The sequence below is a fragment of the Myripristis murdjan genome, chromosome 23, assembly GCF_902150065.1.
Source record: "Myripristis murdjan chromosome 23, fMyrMur1.1, whole genome shotgun sequence".
In the NCBI taxonomy this organism is placed as follows: Eukaryota; Metazoa; Chordata; class Actinopteri; order Holocentriformes; family Holocentridae; genus Myripristis; species Myripristis murdjan.
The window spans coordinates 27,460,155-27,484,535 of NC_044002.1; the positions used below are offsets into that span (position 1 = coordinate 27,460,155).

Below are 24,381 nucleotides of genomic sequence, written 5' to 3' on the forward strand. Positions count from 1 at the left end.
CCAGGCACAGGGGTGTCTCGGCACATAGTAAGTGAAGGAAGCTATCTAAAACAGCTGAAAGTTATGCATGCACCCCCAATTCTTATTTGTTAGTATCGATATTTGTTTAAGGAAATTGATCCCAAATGAGTAGCGTGTGAGTATCGATATATCGATACCACAGGATCGATAAGCCCATCCCTAGTGAGTTTGCAAGCTGCCAGCTTGCCCACCAATAAAGAAACTAGAAAAGTGCAGTTTCTGGGGAAACTGCGTAGACAAGCTGGAAGAGTAACCGCGGTGCACGGTTTCTGAGCATAAAATAAAATGTATCATGAGAAAAGTAAGGCTTTGGGCTTTCAAACTGTGTCAAAATTATGTTCCAACTCCCAAAAATGCCTGAGATTCGGCGAGTTAAAAAAGTGTGTGTTTCTGCTTCTCTCCCCAGATTTTGGGTTCCAGATATAATGGGAGTCTATGGGGGAGAGAGCTGGCACTCCTGCCTCGTTAAGTGTCACAGTGTAAAAAGTTGAAGCTACTTTGCTTTTGTATTTCCATTTTTCAAACCAAATCTAGTTTTCCTACTACTTCACCCGAATCTATACATGTGGAGTGAAAATTGTGGCAAGGAGACCAAGTAAATTAGAAAATTTTTAGACGATTTTCCAGGGCTGCTGCACTCTAGCTGTGATGTCACTCACTCTGGCACTCTGAACAATCCGTCATTAGTGTGTATTGCGTCCGAAATTCCAATTCCAAACTGGAATTGTGGAAAAACGGAAAGTCTGTATTTGGTGTGTGGACGCAGGTCAAAGCTCTGTGCCTCAGATAATAATAATAATAATAATAATAATAATAATAATAATAAATTTTATTTGTAACGCACTTTACATTTAACAATCTCAAAGTGCTACAGAGGAAAAAGAAGAAAGATTAAAGGATCAATAAAATGTTAAAAGTATTAAGAGAACAATAAAGTATTAAAAGGAGAATCGGGCAGACACTAACAAAAGGCCTTTTTAAATAAGTAGGTTTCTTTAGAGTTCTTTTAAAATCATTGGTAGATTGTTGGGCCCTCATGTGGTCAGGGAGGGCGTTCCACAGCCTTGGGGCAGCAGAGGAAAAGGCCCGATCACCCATGGAACGAAGCTTGGTTCTTGGAGCTTGGAGGGTGATTGAGCTTGCTGAGCGGAGGGTACGTGGAGAGGTCTGGAGAGTGAGTAGTTCCTGGAGATAAAGGGGGGCATGTCCGTGAATGCACTCAGAGCCTTGAGAAGTTTTGACCATTCATTTCGGATGGCCGAAATTTTTCGTAAAATTGGAATTTCGAGAATTCCGTGAGTCGGATTCCTTGTAAAAGTAATAGCAAACATCTCCCAATCGGGCCGCACATTTTTCCAATTCATTGTGTGGGCCTAAAACGAAAGCCGTAGGAGGAGTTACGGGCCAAAATATTTCTCCCTGGAAGGTTTTCCGAGTATTCCGCCATTAGTGTGTATTGCGTCCGGATTTCGGCTTCAAACTGGAATTGCGGAGAACCGGAAAGTCGGAGCAGCTTGAAAATTCACATGTTGCTTTTTTTACACAAGATGCACGCTTTTCATATTTGGTGCGTGGACGCAGCTCAAAAGTTCGGCGCCCTGGAGCCTTCCAAAGTTTTGGCCATTCATTTCTGTTGGCCGAAATTTTCTGTAAAATTGGAATTGTGAAAATTCCGGAAGTCGGATTCCTTATAAAAGTAATTTCCAAACGTCTTACAATTGGGCTGCACATTTTTCCCATTTATTGTGTGGGCCTAAAACGAAAGCTGTAGGAAGAGTAATGGGCCAAAAAACGCACAGAATAATAAAGAAATAAAGAAAGAAATAGTAGGAAGAACGTGAGTGTGCAAGCTGCCAGCTTGCCCACTAATAAAGAAAGAAAGAAAGAAAGAAATAGTAGGAATAACGTGAGTGTGCAAACTGGCAGCTTGCACGGTAATAAAGAAAGAAATAAAGAAATAGTAGGAAGAACGTGAGTGTGCAAACTGGCAGCTTGCACAGTAATAAAGAAAGAAAGAAAGAAATAGTAGTGTCGTGGCAGAAAGTGGTGGTTCAAAAAGGAATCAGATGGTCGAGACACAGGTGTCAGATGGGGAGTCTCTTTATTCACAGCGGCCCTACTAACAACGTAGATCAGAGACAATTCTTCCAAAAAGCCCACATTACAGATCATGCCATCACTTTTTATACCCTGGGTGTGTATTGGTTATGCGTTGTTTTGGACAGTATCTCATGACATTTTGGCAGACCTAACTTCCTAACTTAACTTGGACTCCAACCAGCTTCCTCTGATTACTTAACACCATGAGTGTGTGTGGTGTGCTTGCCTATTTCCCAGAATCTCCAGATGTTTGCTACTCATGTTCTTAGCCTATACTTGCCTTGTTTTGGTGTCAGTCCTGATCACAATGGCTTGGCGATTGCACCTTTCCTGTACTTGCCTTGTTCGGTGCCAGTACAGGTCACGATGACCTGGCTCTTACACTTTTCCTGGCGCCCAAACAAGTACGTGACCTGGCCTGCAGCTTAGATCCTGCCACACTACTAGAGTAGGAAGAACGTGAGTGTGCAAGCTGCCAGCTTGCACACTAAATATGCACAAGATTAAGATGTGTTGCCTTTTCAAGGCAAGTACATAATAATGCCAATAATGCTAATGCTAATAATAGTAATAACAATGCCATGGCGGCGCGCATAGACGCAGCAGCTTACAGCTCTCCACTCTTGGTGCCGTATTATATGTTTTTGTATGTGTGAACAGTTGTGTTTTTAGATGAAAACACCCCCTATTGTTGGGCAATGTACGCATACAGTCGTCAGGACTGTACGCGTACGCGTACACGACTGACTGGACGCTGCGAAATACCAATTTCACTGGACTTTCATCGCTACCAGGACATTCCGGAGGACACCAAAACAAAACAAAAGCGAGGCTGCAGGGCCGGTGCATTAGCACGGCTGAAAAGACAACCCTTTAAGCCGCCGCCTCCCAGCATTTTCCAACGCCGGGTCCATAACTAACAAAATCGGCGAACTGCACCTGCACATCGCATCCAACAAGTGTTTCCGTGACTGTTGCATTTTTCTGATATCAGAGACTCGGCTATTCAACTAGCAGGTTGCACGATGCTTTCTATTCTGCCCTGCACCGAAAGTACTGAGCCCTAATTTCGTTGCATTATTATACCATATATGATTGTGCAGTGACAATAAAGATCTATCTATCTATCTGTCTAATAATGACAACAATTATTATTAAGCATTATTACAGGAGAGGGTGTGCTTGACTGTTATTGTCAGTACAGTGATTGGGCCAGCATTAGCATCACTGGCATACATACCACTATTACCAACAACATAAATTGTATGATCAAAATGTATTCATACTGTGGGCATTTTGCTCTCAAAATATCAACGTTTTTTGCTAGTATTCTCTTATTGTATAATCATTATTATAATCATTATTGTTTTATTATTTATTATTTATTGTTTTATTATTATTGTTATTGTTTTATTTTGCATTTTTCAAAACAAAGCTACAAAGTTTTTCTATATATAGCAAGATATAAAGGATAAAACATAAAACATAACCTACAAAGTGCATAATTAAAACAGCTGAAATTAAATTTATGAAAAGAAAATAGGGGAAAAAAAGACAAAAATTATTTACATAAAAACCTTTTGCTTTCCATATAAACAGCTCTGGCATCATGACCGTGTTTAACGATTGACTTGAAACTGTTAATAAAGCAACAGATAATAAAGACAACAGGTGTGTTAGATAACAATCTGCTGGTGTTTTGTATCTTGTTCTCTCCATCAGATTCCTGTGAACTCAAACTGGACACAAACACAGCAAACAGACACCTCGTCCTGTCTGAGGACAACAGGAAGGTGACAACAGTGAGAGAGAAGCAGCCATATCCTGATCACCCAGAGAGGTTTGACTGTTGGGAACAGATCCTGTGTAGAGATGGTCTGACTGGTCGCTGTTACTGGGAGGTCGAGTGGAAAGGACAGGTTCATATCGCAGTGACTTACAGAGGAATCAGCAGGAGAGGAGGCAGTGCTGACAGCTGGTTTGGAGGGAACAAAAACTCCTGGAGTCTGAGCTGCTCTGATGTAAGTTTCTCTGCCAGGCACAACAACATTGGCACAGACATCCCTGCCCCCCCCTCCTCTAACAGAGTGGCAGTGTATCTGGACTGGCCTGCTGGCTCTCTGTCCTTCTACAGCGTCTCCTCTGACACACTGATCCACCTCCACACCTTCACCTCCACATTCACTCAGCCTCTTTACCCGGGGTTTGGGATTTGGTCTGGTTCCTCAGTGTCTCTGTGTCAGATGGAGTGAGAGTCTCCTCCTGTGTGCAGAAACACTTCTAACATCACACAGTTAACCTGCCTGGCAACATCCAATCAGCTCACTTCATTTTAAGAACTTTAGCAGCGTCGATTTTCATGACAAGTTGCCGCCACAGAGAGATTCATAACACGCTGCTCGTTCTGTCATGATGGGAGTGTCAATAAAGTTATTCAACGCTTTCCTCAAAGATCATTTTTTTAAATCACAAATTGGCAAAAATCATTAGATCACTTTGATATTTCACATCTACTCCCTGATTTTTTTTTCTTTTCCCTGCATTTTATTTGTTTTTCATTGTAACTTATTTTGATTTGATTTTTATACCAAAGTATATTTACAGATTTTTTTCAGATGAAAAATGTTAAATGTGAATTTCATGTTATTGACTGAATTTAATTCAATATAGAAAAAAAGTGACACATGCTGTATTAAAATGAATTGTTATGAACAAGGGTGCAGTCGATGGTAAAGGCAAATGATGAGCAAATGGTAGGTAACTGCAGATGACGGACAATCCAAGATTCCTTGTGTTCAAGTAAGGGGCAGACAAAAAATAAGAATTATATTCTTTCTCTGCTCCTTTCTAATCATGAAAAGCATCATAGTGTATTTTTGTGCATTGTCATGAAAGGAAAAAAAATAAATGAAATAATGAAAAAAATAATGAAAATAATGAAACATAAGGAAATCTATCTATCTATCATGTCTTTTGCTGTTATTTAATATTTATTTATTTAATCAACTTCTGATTATGGGACAATAAACAAGGAGCTTCTCTCTGTCTCTCTCTCTCTCTCTCTCTCTCTCTCTCTCTCTCTCTCTCTATCCTGATTGATTTTATTGCACTGTATGCACATTTGTGTTCAGTCTTTTACTGATCCGGGCCGCTCGGTTGTGGCGCTGTTTTTTCTCCGTGCAGTTCTGTTGTACACAGAAGGCTAAAAAATTGTTGTTGAACGTTGATATTTGTTTTCCGCATGTAACCAGGTTAAAAAGATAATTCATTGTAATAAAATTTATGTTCAAGACAAAGTTAATTAAGTTTAAAAAAAATATTCATTAAAATGATTTAAAAAGCAATTTCATTTAATATTAACAGATGCCACAGGCCCACAGCATAAATAAGTTTTTTAAAAAAGTACAAATTCATTGTTATAAATATTTTTGTTTATTTTGGAAGTTAATTAGAGTAAGAGGAAGTGGTGTGTGTGTGTGTGTGTGTGAAGTCAATGGCCCAATCCCAATGTCCACCCTCACACACTCACTGACTTTGAGGCGCACTCCCGCTAAGTCTGTGAGGGCTTAGGGTTGTCCCATTGACAAATCATGAAGTGCGTGAGGGATCCCTCGCGGACTTTTTGAGCCCTTAATGCACCCTTTCCGTAAGTGGGCATCTCCACAGACTTAGCGGAAGGGAATTACCCATAGTTCATTGCATTGTATTACATGAATCCCCTGGGGAAACCTGAGGCCTATTCCATGAAAGCAGCTAAAGAAAGCTGCGCTTATGTGATATAGCCTGGCTTGAATTAGTGTCAACTTTCATTAAAGCCTCAGCCCGTTCCACTAACGCGATTCAGCCGTGTCAGGTCAGCGCTAATTCTAGCCACGTTTGAACAAGCCTCAAGTGCGCGCGTTCACGGGGCACATAAGCAGCCCAGAACAGTCGAGTGTCGAAACAAAGATACAAACGTCTCAAAAGGAGGGGAAAAGGAGAGCCTTGACATTTTCAGCGGCGGAGCAGACACTGCTGATGGAACTATATGAAGAATATAGGGAAATCATCACAAACAGGGCCGGCTTCTGGCATAGGCGGTATAGGCAACTGCCTAGGGCGCCATCTGCTGGAGGGGCGCCGCTAACGGCCAGGGGGGCACCGGAAGCGGGATTGTTAACCACTGTTGGGATACGGAAATCAAAAAACTGGAGAAGGAAGTAAGTATAAATTTAAACACAACAGAAAGCCATGGTTTGGACTGTATTTAATGCTTTCATTCTTTGTCTTCACAGCTTGAACAAAATTATGATGATTGAGGTTTTTTTTTTTTTTTTTTTTTTTTTTTTTTTTTTGAATGGTTAATAAATAATTTCTTGTAAACTGTAAAAATTGTTCTTGTAAACGTCCCTCACCTGTGTCCACTAACCTATTGGCTTCGGGCAGAATAGAGGCGGATCATCGCAAATTGCGGGTGGGAAATAAAATAAGACGTCTTTTTTTATTATTATTTAACCTCATGTTCTTTTTAACTCCTCTATGTTCAACACTTGTTGCATTTGATGTCTGACTTGTGCTACATGAATAAAATTTGATTGAGTAATTGATTGTTTATTCGGTTGATTTCGGAGACTGGCAGTGGTAACACATGATTTTCATTACGTTTATTTTCATTAAGTAAACACGTACATTCATGCTTGGTCACATTATGGGAAATAAGTCTGAACTTATATTTCCGAACACGGACATGGTGCTACATAATTAAATTTGAATTTAATTGAATTGAATATGTGATGCCATGGCAACAATATACATGACGGAGCCGTCATCTGGGGTCTGTTTGCGTCCGTCGGACATTCTCTGACAGCAGCTGAGCTAAGCTTGGCTGTAAGCCGCCACGGAGCAGGCTAGTTCTGCTGACTAAGTTGCCATGGTTATTGAGCTGCAGCTTATACAAGCCACTTTGATGGAACAGAACTCTCACTTAAATTAGTGAGGCTTATCGAAATAAGCCAGGCTATCCCGTTAGCCAGATTGATGGAATAGGCCCAAGCTGGCAGCCGCTATAAAAATGAAGTGAAACAAGCAAATTTGTACACAAAAAACATGGAGGGTGCAATCAGCAGTGACGCCGCAAAAAAGAAGTTCTCATGTGAGTATAATATTTTATATAAAACAAAAAAAAAAAGATGTAAAATAAAAAGTCCCAAAGCTGCAATTGTGAGAAACATGATGCATCGCTGTTGACAACCAAACAAAGGGCTGTCCCATTCCCTTTTTATAGTACTTCAGCCCTTTGCAGCCTCACGCACTCAATAGGGAGTTTAAGCAAAGGCGGATTGTGCGGCGGCTACTGCAACCGGAAATGGCTCTCTCCCGACGGTCTTGCCGTAGCTGTCAAATCCACAGTAGTCATTAAGCAAACTGCTGCGGCAGCGTTTTCCTCAGCGTCAACGCTGTGCAGTTTTATTAATTAAAAGTGTTACATTCATAGTGAGTGCTTTCTAGTTTTTTTGCTATTCAAATGTATTGTGATTATGCCAAGTGCAGGTAGAGAGCAAAACGGAAAGATGTGTGCATTTCGGACAATAATTTAAAGATTTAATTAATAATAATAATATATTACTAATAATAATTAATTATTGACAATTAAGCACACATCTGATCGGAGTGTGAAGGGATACTTCAGTGCGTGACCTGCATGACGTGCAAGAACACATTTAATTTCAGAAATACGAGGAAAACTATTTAACTGACAGGCCTGTATCACGCGTTGTAGCGACTACGTGAGAATGATCCTTTCGCCGTTGTAGATCAGGATCAGGCTACGGCAGACAACGCCGGCACGACGGCTGAAGTCTCGATCAGCAGAGCGCAGATCCATTTCCGGTTGCCGTAGCCGCCGCACAATCCGCCGTTGCTTAAACTCCCTAATCACTTTCCAGGTGCAGCTACTTAAGTCAGGGAGGGCTCAGGGCTCAGGGCTAAGGGAGATTGAGATTCAGCCATTCATTGGATTAGGGAGTTTGGGTCCAGGAGATGAAAAAGCTAACAGGAAGTGAACTGATGTGATGTGTGGTGGCTTGACTGGAAAGAGTTACGGAAAGTGAATATGTAGCAGAAGTGTGTAGTAAAACTGTAGTAAAAATAGATAAATAAATTATAAATTATAAAATAATGTGCTTTAAAAATTAAAAAAAAGTATGTGCATTATGTGTAAACTTGTATCTGCCGCCACAAACTCCGAAAAAACAATGGCTCGAGGACACACAAGTTCTACTACTACGACTACTGCTCTTACCCAACACATAGGTACTATCAGACACGGCGCCCCGCACACGCTTATCACGCACTGCGCGTAGGGCACCAAGTGCCTGGGGGGGCACCAAAAAAAAAAAAAAAAACAAGCTCGTGAAAAATCATCATAATAATAGTAATCATAACAATGATATATTTAAAATTGTGTAAAGTGTGTAAAACATGTTAATAGATATAAGCAATACAAAAATAACATAGGCTTATTTGCTCGAGAAAAACATGAATCTCCTGTGCGGCCTTCTCCCCAGTCCACCTTTGGTGCCCCCCTCCCCCATCCCCTAGTGGTTTGCTCCATTACGCTTCAATCACAAGTTTGGCAGACCTTTATTTTTGGACATGTCATCGAAAAGGCAGCAAGAGTCGGGGGCGGAAAAGAGGAAAAGAAAGAACCAACGAGATGATGCTCGCGCGTCACTTGCAGGTAAGACAATAACAAATGTTAATTTTGTTACTTTTTGCCCTAGTATGCATGTCTATGCTCGTGCCAGATAATACTACCGTCAACAACCTCTGTAACGTTAGCTCCCACTAGCCATGTTCAGACGTAAGTGTTACGTTTCAAATAATTGATGCTGGGCTAGCTAGTTATTTTTAGTTGTGTATATGGATATGGATCTGGAGTTGAGATGTCTGTATTTGGCGTTTGTTATGTTCGATGAACCAACGAGTATGTGATTGTGTAGTGAAAAACAAAAATAATGAGTTGATGAATGGAAAACGGGTCTTGGTAACCTGAACTTTGATGTGATATACCAAATTAGACAGGTGATTGATTATCAGCCCTCTTACACCGGCGATGTCGGCGCCGACAGGATTCGGCATGCCGACGTTACATAACGGTGTCTACGTGACCGTTTAAGATATTCAGAAACTTCAAAAAACATCTGAAACCGGAGCTTTGCGCCTATATAGAGTGCCATTACGGTAGCATGTAGGACTACTGACACTTCGACCGTCCAATCACCGAAGATTCCCCGATGTGTCACAAGTTTGTAATGTGAGCTTGTCACTACCGTAACTCCTGAACCAGTGGTGCTATCGAAAAAATTACGACGGTTTCCAAAAGCAGAGAGCCGGAGCTTTCCGATGGAGTGCGGATACACCAGTCATTACGGTGACCGACTGGCCGGCAGCTCACACAACATTTTCGTGAGGTTCATAGGCCAAGAGCGACATCTGCTGGTGAAACTGTAATTTGAAAAAAATCAATATTAAAGTTGTGTACATTTCCCCTCTTCATATTCATAGTTTTCAAACTATGTACAGAATTTTTATATTGTGCCCCATTAATCCTTGTCTATAAAGGTAAAATAATAAATTTTTCATGTACCAGTGTTTTAAATATAGGCCTACATAACACTATAATTAATTTTGAAATATTTTTGTACCATGGTTCAAAACTGTATTTCACTGTAGAATCCCTGAGTATTTTGTCTTGTGTTTGTGATTACAGGCTCAATGCTTCGATATGTGCAAGGAGGAACACAAAGCCAAGTGGAAGATCCAGATGATCAACCATCCACAAGCAGACGTCAATCACCAACCAGTTCCTTATTCAAGGATACTTAGTACTGTTTTTACAGTTTTGACAGATCTTTATTTAATAGTGGTGTCATTTATTTTTTATTTTAAATTATTTTATTTTATTTATTTATTTGAGTGTTTGGTGCCATATTTAGTTAGTGTTTAGTCAGTGTGTTATAAAGATTTTATTATTATTATTTATCTCTTATTTTTTCCAACAGTTTTTGAAACATAAATGTTGAAAAGTTATTTTGTAAAATAAAGAGAAACGCAATGACAAATACTGAGTTATTGTTCATTTCTGGCGGCGGCGGCGGCGGCGTGGGGGGGGGCACCACAAAGCATTTGTGCTTAGGGCACCCAAATGGCTAGTGCCGGCACTGGGTACTATTACCATGACTACTACTACTACTACTACTGCTGCTGCTGCTGTTACTGCTGCTAGATTCAAGATTCAAGAGTCTTTATTTATTTATTTTTTTAATTTAACCTTTATTTAACCAAGAATATCCCATTGAGATTAAAAACCTCTTTTTCAAGGGAGTCCTGGCCAAGAGGCAGCAAAAAGTTACATTTCCAGTTTCAACACAATTAAAATGACATACAAATTAGATAAAACAGTTACAGGTTAAGGAGGCTGTCTCATGTGCTCTCAGTCTGCATTTAAAGTCATTCAATGAGATAAGTTCCATTAGTTTCCGGTCCTTTTGCAACAGGTTCCATGTAGAAGGGGCAGAGAAGACAAAAGCCCTTTTTCCCAGTTCAGTGTGGGCAGATGGAACAGTGAGCAGCAAATATTTGTTTGAACGCAAACCGCAAGAACCAACACTTCTCTGCGTGATTAAGTTACAAATGTAAGAGGGAAGTAGTCCAAGCATGGCCTTATAAATAAAAGTGTACCAGTGAGCCAACCTCCTGGTGGACAAAGAAGGCCATTCCACTCGAGAATACAGTTCACAATGATGGGTCAGGGCCCTACAGTTAGTAATAAACCTCAGAGAAGCATGATACACAGAGTCAGTCTTTCTCAGACATTGAGCAGAAGCGTTCATGTACAACAGGTCTCCATAATCTAAAATGGATAAAAAAAAAGTTGCAGTGACAAGGCGTTGTTTAACCTCAAAAGAAAAACAAAATTTATTTCGGAAGAAAAAACCCAATTTCAGTTTGAGTTTCTTCACAAGATTCTCAATATGGGGTTTGAAAGTGAGGGCGTCATCAAGCAAGATACCAAGATATTTGTACTCATGAACCACCTCAATTTCATTTCCCTCAAGAGTGGACACTGTGGGGCTAATTTGCGGACCCTTCCTAGAGTTTGAAAATAACATTAGTTTAGTTTTGTCAGCATTAAGGACTAGTTTTAGCTGCAGAAGTGTGTGTTGCACCACATCAATTATTGTCATTATGTAGAACATAATGAAATTTAGTAGGCACTTCCGGCTTCAAAACACACATAAATGGCAAGTATAAGTACCAAACATAAATAACAAACCCGCACACAAAAATAACCAACATTGAAGAATAAAAAGGGAATAAATAGAAGAGTGAGGTAGTCAATAAAATGAATTAAAGTGGATAAAGAGCAGCTTAGTGCAAGTCCAGTCTGATTGTCAGTATATGAGAAGGTGAGTATGTGGCTGCATGTGTGGAGAAAAGAGTAACATTACAGGGGAGAGATAGCTTTCACAGCTCTGGGGAAGAAGCTGTCCCTGAGTCTCTTTGTTTTTGTTATGATGTTCCTGTACCGCTTTCCTGATGGAAGCAGTACAAACAGTGCATTTCGCGGGTGTGTGGGGTCTGTGGCAATGCGTCTGGCCTTCCTCTGGACTCTGTCAGTGTAGAGTCCAGATCTGGTAGACGGCAGCCCACAATCTTCTGTGCAGTTCTTACCACCCGGGCTAAGTCATTAGCCCGGGTGGTAGAAGCACAAACACAAATACACAGGTACTAGTACCACTACTAATATGAATAAATAAATAAAATCATGTGCCTTACAAATGTAAAAAAAAAAAGTATGTGAATTACGTATAAAGTTGTACCTGCTGCCCTCTTGTGGACAAACTGAGTAAAACCTTTATCCCACTGTAAGGCCACCTGTCCTGCAGCAGCACAGCACATTTTCTCCTCTGGAGGCTCATCCATGAAGAAACTTCCAGCGGCTCACACATGTAGAGACAGCCTTTACAGCACCGCAGCTCCTTTATCCACTGGAGGGACACTTCTCCATCAGAGGAGCACCTCATTTATTATCATTATTATTATTATTAGTTATTTATTGCATGAAGTGGCACCCTGGAGGGCATTGGATCTTTTCCCCATGTGAAGGGCAGACAGTAGGGCACTTCCTCTGTTTTTGGTGCTCTAGAGGCACTTCAGCCGTGCTGGTGCCCCTCTGAGTCCACCAGTGGTTAACAATATATAGTTACATATATTGTATGTTGATTAAAAAAAAAATACAGCACATTCCATCTATTCCTTATTAAATATCAGTTTCATGCCTTCACATTTTTAAGTAAATCTATAGAAGAGTTGAAGTCATTTTTATCTTTTTATCGCCCCAAGCAGAACTGAGGCGTCCTCGGTCAGGACCGGTTTGGACAGCTGCCGTTACAACAACAATGATGAGTGTGAGAGCTGCACCTCCTCCAAATCGTACCTCAGTAAAATCTCTCCTGCAAGTTCTGTTTGAGAGGAGAACTTTGGCAGATAAACTGAGAGGGAAACAGCTGAACACACACACACACACACACACACACACACACACACACACACACACACACACACACACACAGAAGACAGGATGAATCACAGTTTTCTTTCAGTGCTCAACATGAAAATCCTCCTGTTTTCCCTTCGTAGAATTAACATGTCGTTACTCTCTTCCTCCACCAGGCGGAGTCTTATCCCTCTGAGCGCATAAAGCCCTAATAACTACGTGCTGAATATCTGAATATCTGGATCTTTACCAGAACACTATTATTGTTAATTGCACTTTTATGTCTTCTCATGCAGATTTTTCTCTCCCTGCTGGTTTCCCCAACACACAGAGAACACTGAGAACACACATATTTTTGCAAGAAGTAAATGATGACAGAGTTTCTATGTTTTATTTGTTGATATGATGGCTCTTGTCTGATGTTCCAACACAAGTTTGATCGCTCTGCATCCGGTGCAGTGTTGCCAGGTGTACGATAATTATCGTATTTGTACGATAATTTGGCCCTCTGTACGATGTACGATCAATAATCCCCAAAAAGGCCAAATGTACGATAATTTGACCATTTCATATTATTGCCTGCCGCAACTGTCCGCCGGAGAGTTTTTTTTTTTTTTTTTTTTTTTTTTTTTTTTTTACCCTGAAGGCATCTATCCCCATGTGACGTGTTTCCAGCCAATCGTGTATGACGTCTATGCGTTTGTCGCAGCACAACGAGGATGATTGGCTGAATGGTCAGCTGCACCCGCCCCACGAGACGCTCACAGTCAGGTCTCTGGCGCGATTCAAAACAGAAGCAGTTGGCGCCGTTAATCCGTTCCGTACTGACGCCACTGAGTGCCTGCAGGACGCTGTGAAACACTACAGTGACTATATTTGTCAATAGCGCATCATTGGGCTTGTTATGTTGGTTATCACAGGTGTACGATAATTTCCCTCAAAATACGATAGTTTTGAGCCTCTGGTACGATAATCCTACATTTCCCACCTGGCAACACTGATCCGGTGGCTGTGATGTTGAGTTCCTGTTGTAGCCGGGCAGCAGAGGCCGCCTCCCGCTCTGGAGCCCAAAGTGAAAGCAAACATTTGTCCTGTGACTCCGCCATCAGCGTCTCCGGTAAGACTTCAGATTCTCCATTTAGCTGTAAACTATCAGACTGTAGCCTAAAAAAGAAGCTGTGAGTGTCCTGTGTCGGTGACAGGAGTGTGTGTGTGTGTGTGTGTGTGTGTGTGTGTGAACACGAAGTGGAGTGTTGAATCGAAAAAGCAAACACACTCCCACTCTTCTGGGCTTCTCACTTGATTTGGGCCGTTTATTGAATTCTTCCGCCTAAAAGCTGCTCTCTGACACTTTGAACCGTTTAAAGTCTCGACACCGTTCACACCTGAAAGCGTTCAGCTTATTCCGAAACAGGGCGCTTGTTTATTTCTGGATTTTATGATAAAATGTTTGATGTCGCTCTGATGTTTCCAGACTTTGACACTAAATGAGGAGGTGACGGCGGCGCGCAGCAAAACGGGGCCGCGCGCCATTTGTCTTTCCTGCCGCTCGTCTAACTTCGAAATCAGCAGTTTAAAGGTAAAATAATGATGAGAATTATAATGAGAAGAAGAAGGATGATTACTATAAAAATAAAAATGTAACACACTATTTTATTAGTGCATCAACGTATCTTGCTCAGACATTTTCCAAATCCATAGTTTCATATCTGATGACTTCCATCTGACTCATGGAAAGCTTGTTGTGATGAATGAGCCGCTGTGTTTGTGTCAAGGTGTCGGCTCAGCTATGGATGTGTGTGAGGAGAGAGAGGAGGGGCTCCCTGCCTCTGAAAGCTCTCTGTCTGGGGAACATGACAGCCAGACCAAAGCTAAGAGGTGAGATGAGGATCTCTGACTGTCCATGACTGTTCTCCATCTCAGAGCTCAGCAGGCAAATCAGCACAGCAGCATTATTCACAGGAAAAGCTCTGTGTGTGTTGTGTTGAAGCCCAGTCCAGCAGGAGAGACCAGACCTCCCTAGACCTGGACCTGTGTAACCAATGAGATACTACTCTGCATTGTAGGAAGAGTCTCAGATGATGACACCTTTGGAGGCAGTCTCCATTTATTCTGACAAAAGGCATAAAAAAACAAATCCCTCCAGTCAGCTCCCCCAAAACACTGTGCCCTTAAAAATTAAATGATACATAAACATGTTGAAACACATAGCAAGCACCTCACAGCTAGCTATTAAACATATAAATACAATCAGCTGATGCTAACACACATAAACTTCCCAACTAGAAGGCCGCTTACCTCTCCCATGGAGGTCAACAACAAAAAGGGAGGTAAGGGCGCGAAAAAATCCGTGTATCATTCGTTCTTTCTATTTTCAATTGCCAATCAAAAATTAAAAAAATGAAAAAGTGACTGGTTATTTTGTTATTTGTTTTTTAATCTAATACCAAAATCCAAAATATGCTACCGCTCATTACCAAACTTCTGGGTCACGTAAACCGGACCAATTAAATAATAAAATCAAATTCAGTCCTGATTCCCGTTTTTCCATTTCGTATTTTTGATCTGAGCCTAAAATTGAACTATGAAAAACCAGGCACATTTTGGATTTTGGTGTTAGATTAAAAAACAAATAACAAAACAACCAGTCACTTTTTCATTTTTAAAATTTTTGATTGGCAATTGAAAATAGAAAGAATGAATGATACACGGATTCGAAAACACAAGATATAGGGGCGGTGCCACACAATATAATAACGTCACGGTACAGACTCAAATTTATGTTCCGGTCCCTATGTACTGACTGGGAGGCCCGACCTGTCAGGTATTAAATAAATACAAATAAAATAAATGTAAAAAGGTACACAGATTTTGGGTAATTATAACAATAATAATTATAACAACAATAACTACTGTACATAATGTTTTTCACATATATATTTGTCTGCTGCACAATTGACCCTGTTACATCTGAACCTGAATCTGGACCTGAACCTGAACCTGAACCCAGCTGTGAGTCCCCGAGTAGTGATGACTCTATGGATGAACCTATTTCCTTCAAAGATGGCCGCCACTCTGCTGATAAAAGGTAATTTAAAAAAGAAAAAGGTGATGAAGAGCAGATGGCATTGTTAGTATCATCTTCACAGTCCTTAGATAAGGACACAGAGACCTTCAGTGTGTTCCTCATGTTTCTGTCTTGGTGTAGGCCGTGCAATATCTGCTGCAGTGAATGGATAACAGGGGAATGTGTGTGTTAACATTAGATTTTACACAGAATGTTGTTTCTGAAAATAAGTTATTATTTTCTTAGTGTGTTACTATGAAAGTAAAGCAAATCCCTTCAGTGTGTTCATGATGTTTCTATCAGGATCCAGCAGGAGAGAACAGACTCCTCTGGACCTGGACCTGAGCCCAGCTGTGTGTCCATGAAGAGTGACCGCTCTATGGGTCGTTTTATTGTCTTCAAAGACAGCCAAACTGATGATAAATCAGATGTTTTTCTGTCATCAGATTCATGAGATCCAGAATTGGTTTGATCCTTCAGGCTCTGTTGACTGAGTTTCCTCTTTCAGAACATCACATCCTATAACCGTGTGTGTGTGTGTGCGTGTGTGTGTGTGTGTGTGTGTGTGCGCGCGTGTGTGTGTGTGTGTGTGTGTGTGTGTCCTCCACAGAGTCCAGCAGCATCAATTATTTAAGGTGAGTAAATATCCAACAACATAGCGACTGAAAAACAGCCATTCTGCTCTGAATGGTCTCCGTGCTGCTCTCTTCACATCTTTCAGGCTGGATTACAGCAACAAGGATTCATTTAATCTGAGATTAGTTCCAGTCGGAGTCAGCGTTGGAAATGAAGGATGTCCCGGGATGTCCCGCAAGGATATCCTGGGGACGATAAAAACAGCAGCGGGGACACAAATCTACAGTGTCTGGGACAGTAGAGAAACTCACCGTCACAAATGAAATGATTGTAAAAGAAGTGAAATGTGTCAGTGTGCCTACTGGTGATGAAGGCAGAGCGTCACTGGGAGGCTGTGTCCACATGGTTTGTGTCAGTCACTCTGTCCACAGGGATTAAAAGCTGGTGTCTCTCACTGCTTCTACAGCGCTCAGCTTTTCTTCCATCGGCTCGTTGCCACTTGGCTTTGTAAAATATCTGATGTGAGCTGAGCTGCCTGCAGAACTCGCTGCTTTAGACAAGAATACGCTCACAAGGCTGAATGCAAAATGCTGCCATGTTGGATCTCCAACACGGGCTGTTTGCAGAAATCAGCCGCTTCACACGGGCAGCTGTGTGAAGCAGGAAGCAGAGCTCTGCTGCTCAATTAAAAACTGATCCTGATTCAGTTGGTCCAAGTTTACAGATTTCAACTTTCCTCAGCGGATGACAGTTCAGTGAAGATGCTCACTGGGAAAACAGAGGAACAAGTGATCACATGAAGGTTGAGGACTAAAAGCAGATGGACTCACATGCTGTCAGAAGCCAGGAAGCAGAAAGAGAAACAGGTTGGGCTGAAGAAATGCAGCAGGGCGGACAAATTCTGCAAGATAAAAGAAAACAGAATCATTAGAAAAAAGAGACTTTCTGACTGACAGGACAGTCTGTCTCTGTCTTTGAACAACTCCATCATTTTGCTCCAAAATGCAGACATTTTCAAAGTTAAAGCCCCTCAAGTGTGAATTAAAGTTAAAACCAGATCATAGTTCAAATTGATCAAACACCAGTTTTGGAGGATCAAAATTAAACTTAATCTAGTTTTAGAGCAGAAACTAAACTGAGGTTTAAAGAGAGGTTTAAACTGAACCCGTCTTCATGTTCAAGACGTTTTAAAGGTCGGTGCAAACCGTGATTATAGATATCTATGGGAGAAAGGAGCCAAGCTTATGTTGGTCGCGGACGTAGAGGTATGTGTCCGGGGCAGGACAATGGCGCCGGTGTTAGCGCTGCTAGCTTCTATTTGTTGCGGTTATTCTTTTATGGTTTACAGACAGTAAGATAATATTCTCGGTTAACCAAAATAAACCGATTAATGAGGCCCGGTGGTCGACCAAGAAAATTTTCCATTTTCGCCACCCCTACTTTAAAAATGAATCCTCATTGGTGCAGCCCAGCTTCAGGTTCTTTGACCTGGATTAGATTTTGTGTTTTGTGTCCAAAATTTAATTCTTTAATTCTTTTAATTTTCTGTTCCAGCTGCTGAAGAAGAACATGGTCACCTTTGTGAAGAACGAGCTGAAAAACCTGCAGAGGTCTCTGAGTCCAGATTACCCAGAATGCTCAGAGAGGCAGAGGGAGGATGAGGAGGAAGAGCAGAGGAGCAGCAGGGAGTTTTTTCTGCAGATCACACTGCACTTCCTGAGGAGGATGAAGCAGGAGGAGCTGGCTGAGCGTCTGCAGAGCAGTAAGGAAAAAAAAATTAAATTTAAATAAAAAAATCTTGTGTCCGAGGATCGGGTCGCCGATCAATCCACAAGGCACCAGCCGCTTACAGCCACCCTCTGTGGGTGGTGAGGGTTAGACCCACGTCACCAATTCGGGCTTGGCCCAGCCGAAAGTGACGGCGGCGCGCAGCAAAACGGGGCCGCGCACCATTTGTCTTTGCTGCCTCTCCTCTCCCTTCGAAATCGGCAGTTTAAAGGTAAAATAATAATGAGAATTATAATGAGAAGAAGAAGGATGATTACTATAAAAATAAAAATGTAACACACTATTTTATTATTGCATTAAAGGATCTTGCACAGACATTTCCCAAATCCATAGTTTCATATCTGTTGACTTCCATCTGACTCATGGAAAGTTTGTTGTCATCAATGAGCCGCTGTGTTTGTGTCAAGGTGTCGGCACGGCTATGGATGTGTGTGAGGAGAGAGAGGAGGGGCTCCCTGCCTCTGAAAGCACTCTGTCTGGGGAACATGACAGCCAGACCAAAGCTAAGAGGTGAGATGAGGATCTCTGACTGTCCATGACTGTTCTCCATCTCAGAGCTCAGCAGGCAAATCAGCACAGCAGCATTATTCACAGTAGAGCTGCAGCTATCGAATATTTTAGTAATCGAGTATTTGACCAAAAATTTTATCGAGTAATCGAGTAATCGGATAAAATGCGTTTTTGCCAAGATAAAGAGCAATTATGTATATATATACAGTACAGGCCAAAAGTTTGGACACACCTTCTCATTCAATGCGTTTTCTTTATTTTCATGACTATTTACATTATAGATTCTAACTGAAGGAATCAAAACTATGAATGAACACATGTGGAGTTATGTACTTAACAAAAAAAGGTGAAATAACTGAAAACATGTTTTATATTCTAGTTTCTTCAAAATAGCCACCCTTTGCTCTGATTACTGCTTTGCACACTCTTGGCATTCTCTCCATGAGCTTCAAGAGGTAGTCACCTGAAATGGTTTTCACTTCACAGGTATGCCTTATCAGGGTTAATTAGTGGAATTTCTTGCTTTATCAATGGGGTTGGGATCATCAGTTGTGTTGTGCAGAAGTCAGGTTACTACACAGCCGACAGCCCTATTGGACAACTGTTAAAATTCATATTATGGCAAGAACCAATCAGCTAACTAAAGAAAAACGAGTGGCCATCATTACTTTAAGAAATGAAGGTCAGTCAGTCCGGAAAATTGCAAAAACTTTAAATGTGTCCCCAAGTGGAGTCGCAAAAACCATCAAGCGCTACAACAAAACTGGCACACATGAGGACGACCCAGGAAAGGAAGACCAAGAGTCACCTCTGCTTCTGAGGACAAGTTCATCCGAGTCACCAGTCTCAGAAATCGCAAGTTAACAGCAGCTCAGATCAGAGACCAGATAAATGCCACACAGAGTTCTAGCAGCAGACCCATCTCTAGAACAACTGTTAAGAGGAGACTGCGCCAATCAGGCCTTCATGGTCAAATAGCTGCTAGGAAACCACTGCTAAGGAGAGGCAACAAGCAGAAGAGATTTGTTTGGGCCAAGAAACACAAGGAATGGACATTAGACCAGTGGAAATCTGTGCTTTGGTCTGATGAGTCCAAATTTGAGATCTTTGGTTCCAACCGCCGTGTCTTTGTGAGACACAGAAAAGGTGAACGGATGGATTCCACATGCCTGGTTCCCACTGTGAAGCATGGAGGAGGAGGTGTGATGGTGTGGGGGTGTTTTGCTGGTGACACTGTTGGTGATTTATTCAAAATTGAAGGCACACTGAACCAGCATGGCTACCACAGCATCCTGCAGCGACATGCCATCCCATCCGGTTTGCGTTTAGTTGGATGATCATTTATTTTTCAACAGGACAATGAGCCCAAACACACCTCCAGGCTGTGTAAGGGCTATTTGACCAAGAAGGAGAGTGATGGAGTGCTGCAGCAGATGACCTGGCCTCCACAGTCACCGGACCTGAACCCAATCCAGATGGTTTGGGGTGAGCTGGACCGCAGAGTGAAGGCAAAGGGGCCAACAAGTGCTAAACACCTCTGGGAACTCCTTCAAGACTGTTGGAAAACCATTTCAGGTGACTACCTCTTGAAGCTCATGGAGAGAATGCCAAGAGTGTGCAAAGCAGTAATCAGAGCAAAGGGTGGCTATTTTGAAGAAACTAGAATATAAAACATGTTTTCAGTTATTTCACCTTTTTTTGTTAAGTACATAACTCCACGTGTTCATTCATAGTTTTGATTCCTTCAGTGAGAATCTACAATGTAAATAGTCATGAAAATAAAGAAAACGCATTGAATGAGAAGGTGTGTCCAAACTTTTGGCCTGTACTGTATGTCAGTGCGCTGTTGTTTTACCTGAGTTCTCGCCGCACTACACCTCAGACAGCGTCGATGGGTGTGTGCTCCTCAGTCACGCATGCACACACACACACACACACACACACACACACACCGGCTTTCCTCATCCTCTCTTCCCTTCTGACATCTCGCTGCTACTTCTCAAAATACGCCCGCCTCCTCCTCCTTCCTTTGCGTGCGTGACTTAAGCACGTTGTGTCGGTTGTGCCACATTAAAAATAGTCCGTGCGAAACACCGCGGATTTATACTTTTATTTATTTATTTATTAAACGATTCTTCGAGGCAGGAAAAATTACCCGAGGCAAAAAAAGAATCGAGGTACTCGATTACTTCGAGTAATCGTTTCAGCTCTAATTCACAGGAAAAGCTCTGTGTGTGTTTACATCATATTTTATTTCTATTTTTTAATGTTTCTCAAAATAAGTTATGATTTTCTTAGTGTGTCACTAAGAAAGTAAAGCAGATCCCTTCAGTGTGTTCATGATGTTTCTATCAGGATCCAACAGGAGAGACCAGACTCTCCCGGACCTGGACCTGAGCCCAGCTGTGTGTCCATGAAGAGAGACCGCTCTATGGGTCGTTTTATTGTCTTCAAAGACAGCCAAACTGATGATAAATCAGATGTTTTTCTGTCATCAGATTCATGAGATCCAGATTTGGTTTGATCCTTCAGACTCTGTTGACTGAGTTTCCTCTTTCAAAACATCACATCCAATAACCGTGTGTGTGTGTGTGTATGTGTGTGTGTGTGTGTGTGTGTGTGTGTGTGTGTGTGTGTGTGTGTCCTCCACAGAGTCCAGCAGAGCTCAGAGGTTCCCAGTGCTCAGTCTGCCCAGCAGCATCAAACAGACCTGGCCTCCATATTTAAGGTGAGTAAATGTCCAACAACATACCAACTGAAAAACAGCCATTCTGCTCTGAATCGTCTCCGTGCTGCTCTCTTCACATCTTTCAGGCTGGATTACAGCAACAAGGATTCATTTAATCTGAGATTAGTTCCAGTCAGAGTCAGCATTGGAAATGAAGGATGTCCCGTTGTCCTGGGGACGATACAAACAGCAGCGGGGACACAAATCTACAGTGTCTGGGACAGCAGAGAAACTCACCATCACAAATGAAATGATTGTAAAAGAAGTGAAATGTGTCAGTGTGCCTACTGGTGATGAAGGCAGAGCGTCACTGGGAGGCTGTGTCCACATGGTTTGTGTCAGTCACTCTGTCCACAGGGATTAAAAGCTGGTGTCTCTCACTGCTTCTACAGCGCTCAGCTTTTCTTCCATCGGCTCGTTGCCACTTGGCTTTGTAAAATATCTGATGTGAGCTGAGCTGCCTGCAGAACTCGCTGCTTTAGACAAGAATACGCTCACAAGGCTGAATGCAAAATGCTGCCATGTTGGATCTCCAACACGGGCTGTTTGCAGAAATCAGCCGCTTCACACGGGCAGCTGTGTGAAGCAGGAAGCAGAGCTCTGCTGCTCAATTAAAAACTGATCCTGATTCAGTTGGTCCAAGTTTACAGATTTCAACTTTCCTCAGCGGATGACAGTTAAGTGAAGATGCTCACTGGGAAAACAGAGGAACAAGTGATCACATGAAGGTTGAGGACTAAAAGCAGACGGACTCACATGCTGTCAGAAGCCAGGAAGCAGAAAGAGAGAAAGCAGTTTGTCTGTTTCCTCTGACAGGGGAACCAGTTTGCTGTGGCTCGCTAACAAGCAGTGAGCTGCTCATCGTGGCTCCACAGACGTTCAAACTTCTCCTCCTCTTCTGAGAAACAGGTTGGGCTGAAGAAATGCAGCAGGGCGGACAAATTCTGCAAGATAAAAGAAAACAGAATCATTAGAAAAAAGAGACTTTCTGACTGACAGGACAGTCTGTCTCTGTCTTTGAACAACTCCATCATTTTGCTCCAAAATGCAGACATTTTCAAAGTTAAAGCCCTCAAGTGTAAATTAAAGTTAAAACCAGATCATAGTTTAAACTGATCAAACACCAGTTTTGGAGAATCAGGATTAAACTTAATCTAGTTTTAGAGTAGAAACTAAGCTGAGGTTTAAAGAGAGGTTTAAACTGAACCCGTCTTCATTCTCAAGACGTTTTAAAGGTCGGTGCAAACCGTGATTATAGATATCTATGGGAGAAAGGAGCCAAGCTTATGTTGGTCGCGGACGTAGAGGTATGTGTCCGGGGCAGGACAATGGCGCCGGTGTTAGCGCTGCTAGCTTCTATTTGTTGCGGTTATTCTTTTATGGTTTACAGACAGTAAGATAATATTCTCGGTTAACCAAAATAAACCGATTAATGAGGCCCGGTGGTCGACCAAGAAAATTTTCCATTTTCGCCACCCCTACTTTAAAAATGAATCCTCGTTGGTGCAGCCCAGCTTCAGGTTCTTTGACCTGGATTAGATTTTGTGTTTTGTGTCCAAAATTTAATTCTTTAATTCTTTTAATTTTCTGTTCCAGCTGCTGAAGAAGAACATGGTCACCTTTGTGAAGAAGGAGCTGAAAAACCTGCAGAGGTCTCTGAGTCCAGATTACCCAGAATGCTTAGAGATGCAGAGGGAGGATGAGGAGGAAGAGCAGAGGAGGAGCAGGGAGTTTTTTCTGCAGATCACACTGCACTTCCTGAGGAGGATGAAGCAGGAGGAGCTGGCTGAGCGTCTGCAGAGCAGTAAGGAAAAAAAATTAAATTTAAATAAAAAAATCTTGTGTCCGAGGATCGGGTCGCCGATCAATCCACAAGGCACCAGCCGCTTACAGCCACCCTCTGTGGGTGGTGAGGGTTAGACCCACGTCACCAATTCGGGCTGCCAGGCCACCAGGTGCTTGCTCACGAGCCCCAACCCCAGGCCTGTCTCCAGGGTGGGGCCCCGGCTCCGCCGTACCAGGCGACGTCACGGTCTTTACTGTTTTCTTCTTCATAAAGGGTTTTTGAACTGCTCTTAGTCTGGCCCGTCACCTAGGACCTGTTTGCCGTGGGAGACCCTAACAGGTGCAAAGTGCCCCCGGCAACATAGCTCCTAGGATCATGTGGGCACACAAACCCCTCCACCACGATAAGGTGGCAGTTCCCCTCACTCGTCTTGTTCACGAGTGAGGGAAGGATGGAGCCGTGAGATCGACAGGCGGATTGCTATCCACTTTGCTGCTGTGATGCGTGAAATTTCCCCACCGTGAGACTCAGGGCCCACTCACATTGGCAAGTTTGAGTCCGTATCGTGCTAAAGCCAAAATCCCCCCCTCTCCAGTCCCCGGCTGGCCTGCACTCACATTGCCTTTTTCCCAAACGCGCCCAAGCACGATTGCCCCCGGTGTGCACATCATCACGTTGAAATACGACAACAACAGGCATGGCCCGACATTATAAATCAATGTAGTTCAAATACATCATGTCTTCCTTTTAACTAGAAAACGTTTTTGGTCCTTTTAATCAGACATGGGGTGTTTATTTACCTTGACAGTTTCGGAGGTAACTTCCTCCTTCTTCAGAAAGGTCCAACTGACAGCCGGAGCGACACCTGGCAGATCCGGCAGACCGGGTGGCCGCACACCGCGCGGTGCCGCGGCCAGTGCCGACGCGGTGCCGCGGCCAGCACCAGGTCTGCCGGATCTCCGCACACAGACTGCTTTACTTTCATTATAAACCGACTTTTGTTTATACGCGGTTGCAGCAGCACAACGGACAATGACACAGACAACATGGTTGATTATTGATTGCGCAACGCGGCCATTCGCCGGTAATCGCGCTGCGCACATTAAACAGTTTTGCAGAGGCAGGAGGACAGTTGCATGATTTACGTCCGCGCACTGCGTGCGTGACCGTGCATGTGCTCATGTACGCGCCCGTACCGCGCTGAAGCACACCCCTTCCAACCGTGCCAGAGCGGGGGAAGTGTACTGTATTCAAGCACGATACGG

The 24,381-nt window shown here is 42.5% G+C and overlaps 1 protein-coding gene across 1 annotated transcript in view; it reads left to right on the forward strand.

Moving 5' to 3' along the window:
- The window catches only part of LOC115355191 (NACHT, LRR and PYD domains-containing protein 12-like), a gene marked incomplete at its 5' end in the record, with an annotated part of 86,424 nt that overhangs the window by 47,147 nt on the left and 14,896 nt on the right, over window positions 1–24,381 (forward strand). The window contains one exon of the mRNA XM_030045898.1: window positions 3,844–4,086. Coding sequence (XP_029901758.1) covers window positions 3,844–4,086 — 243 coding nt within the window. The remainder of the gene's footprint in view (window positions 1–3,843; window positions 4,087–24,381) is intronic.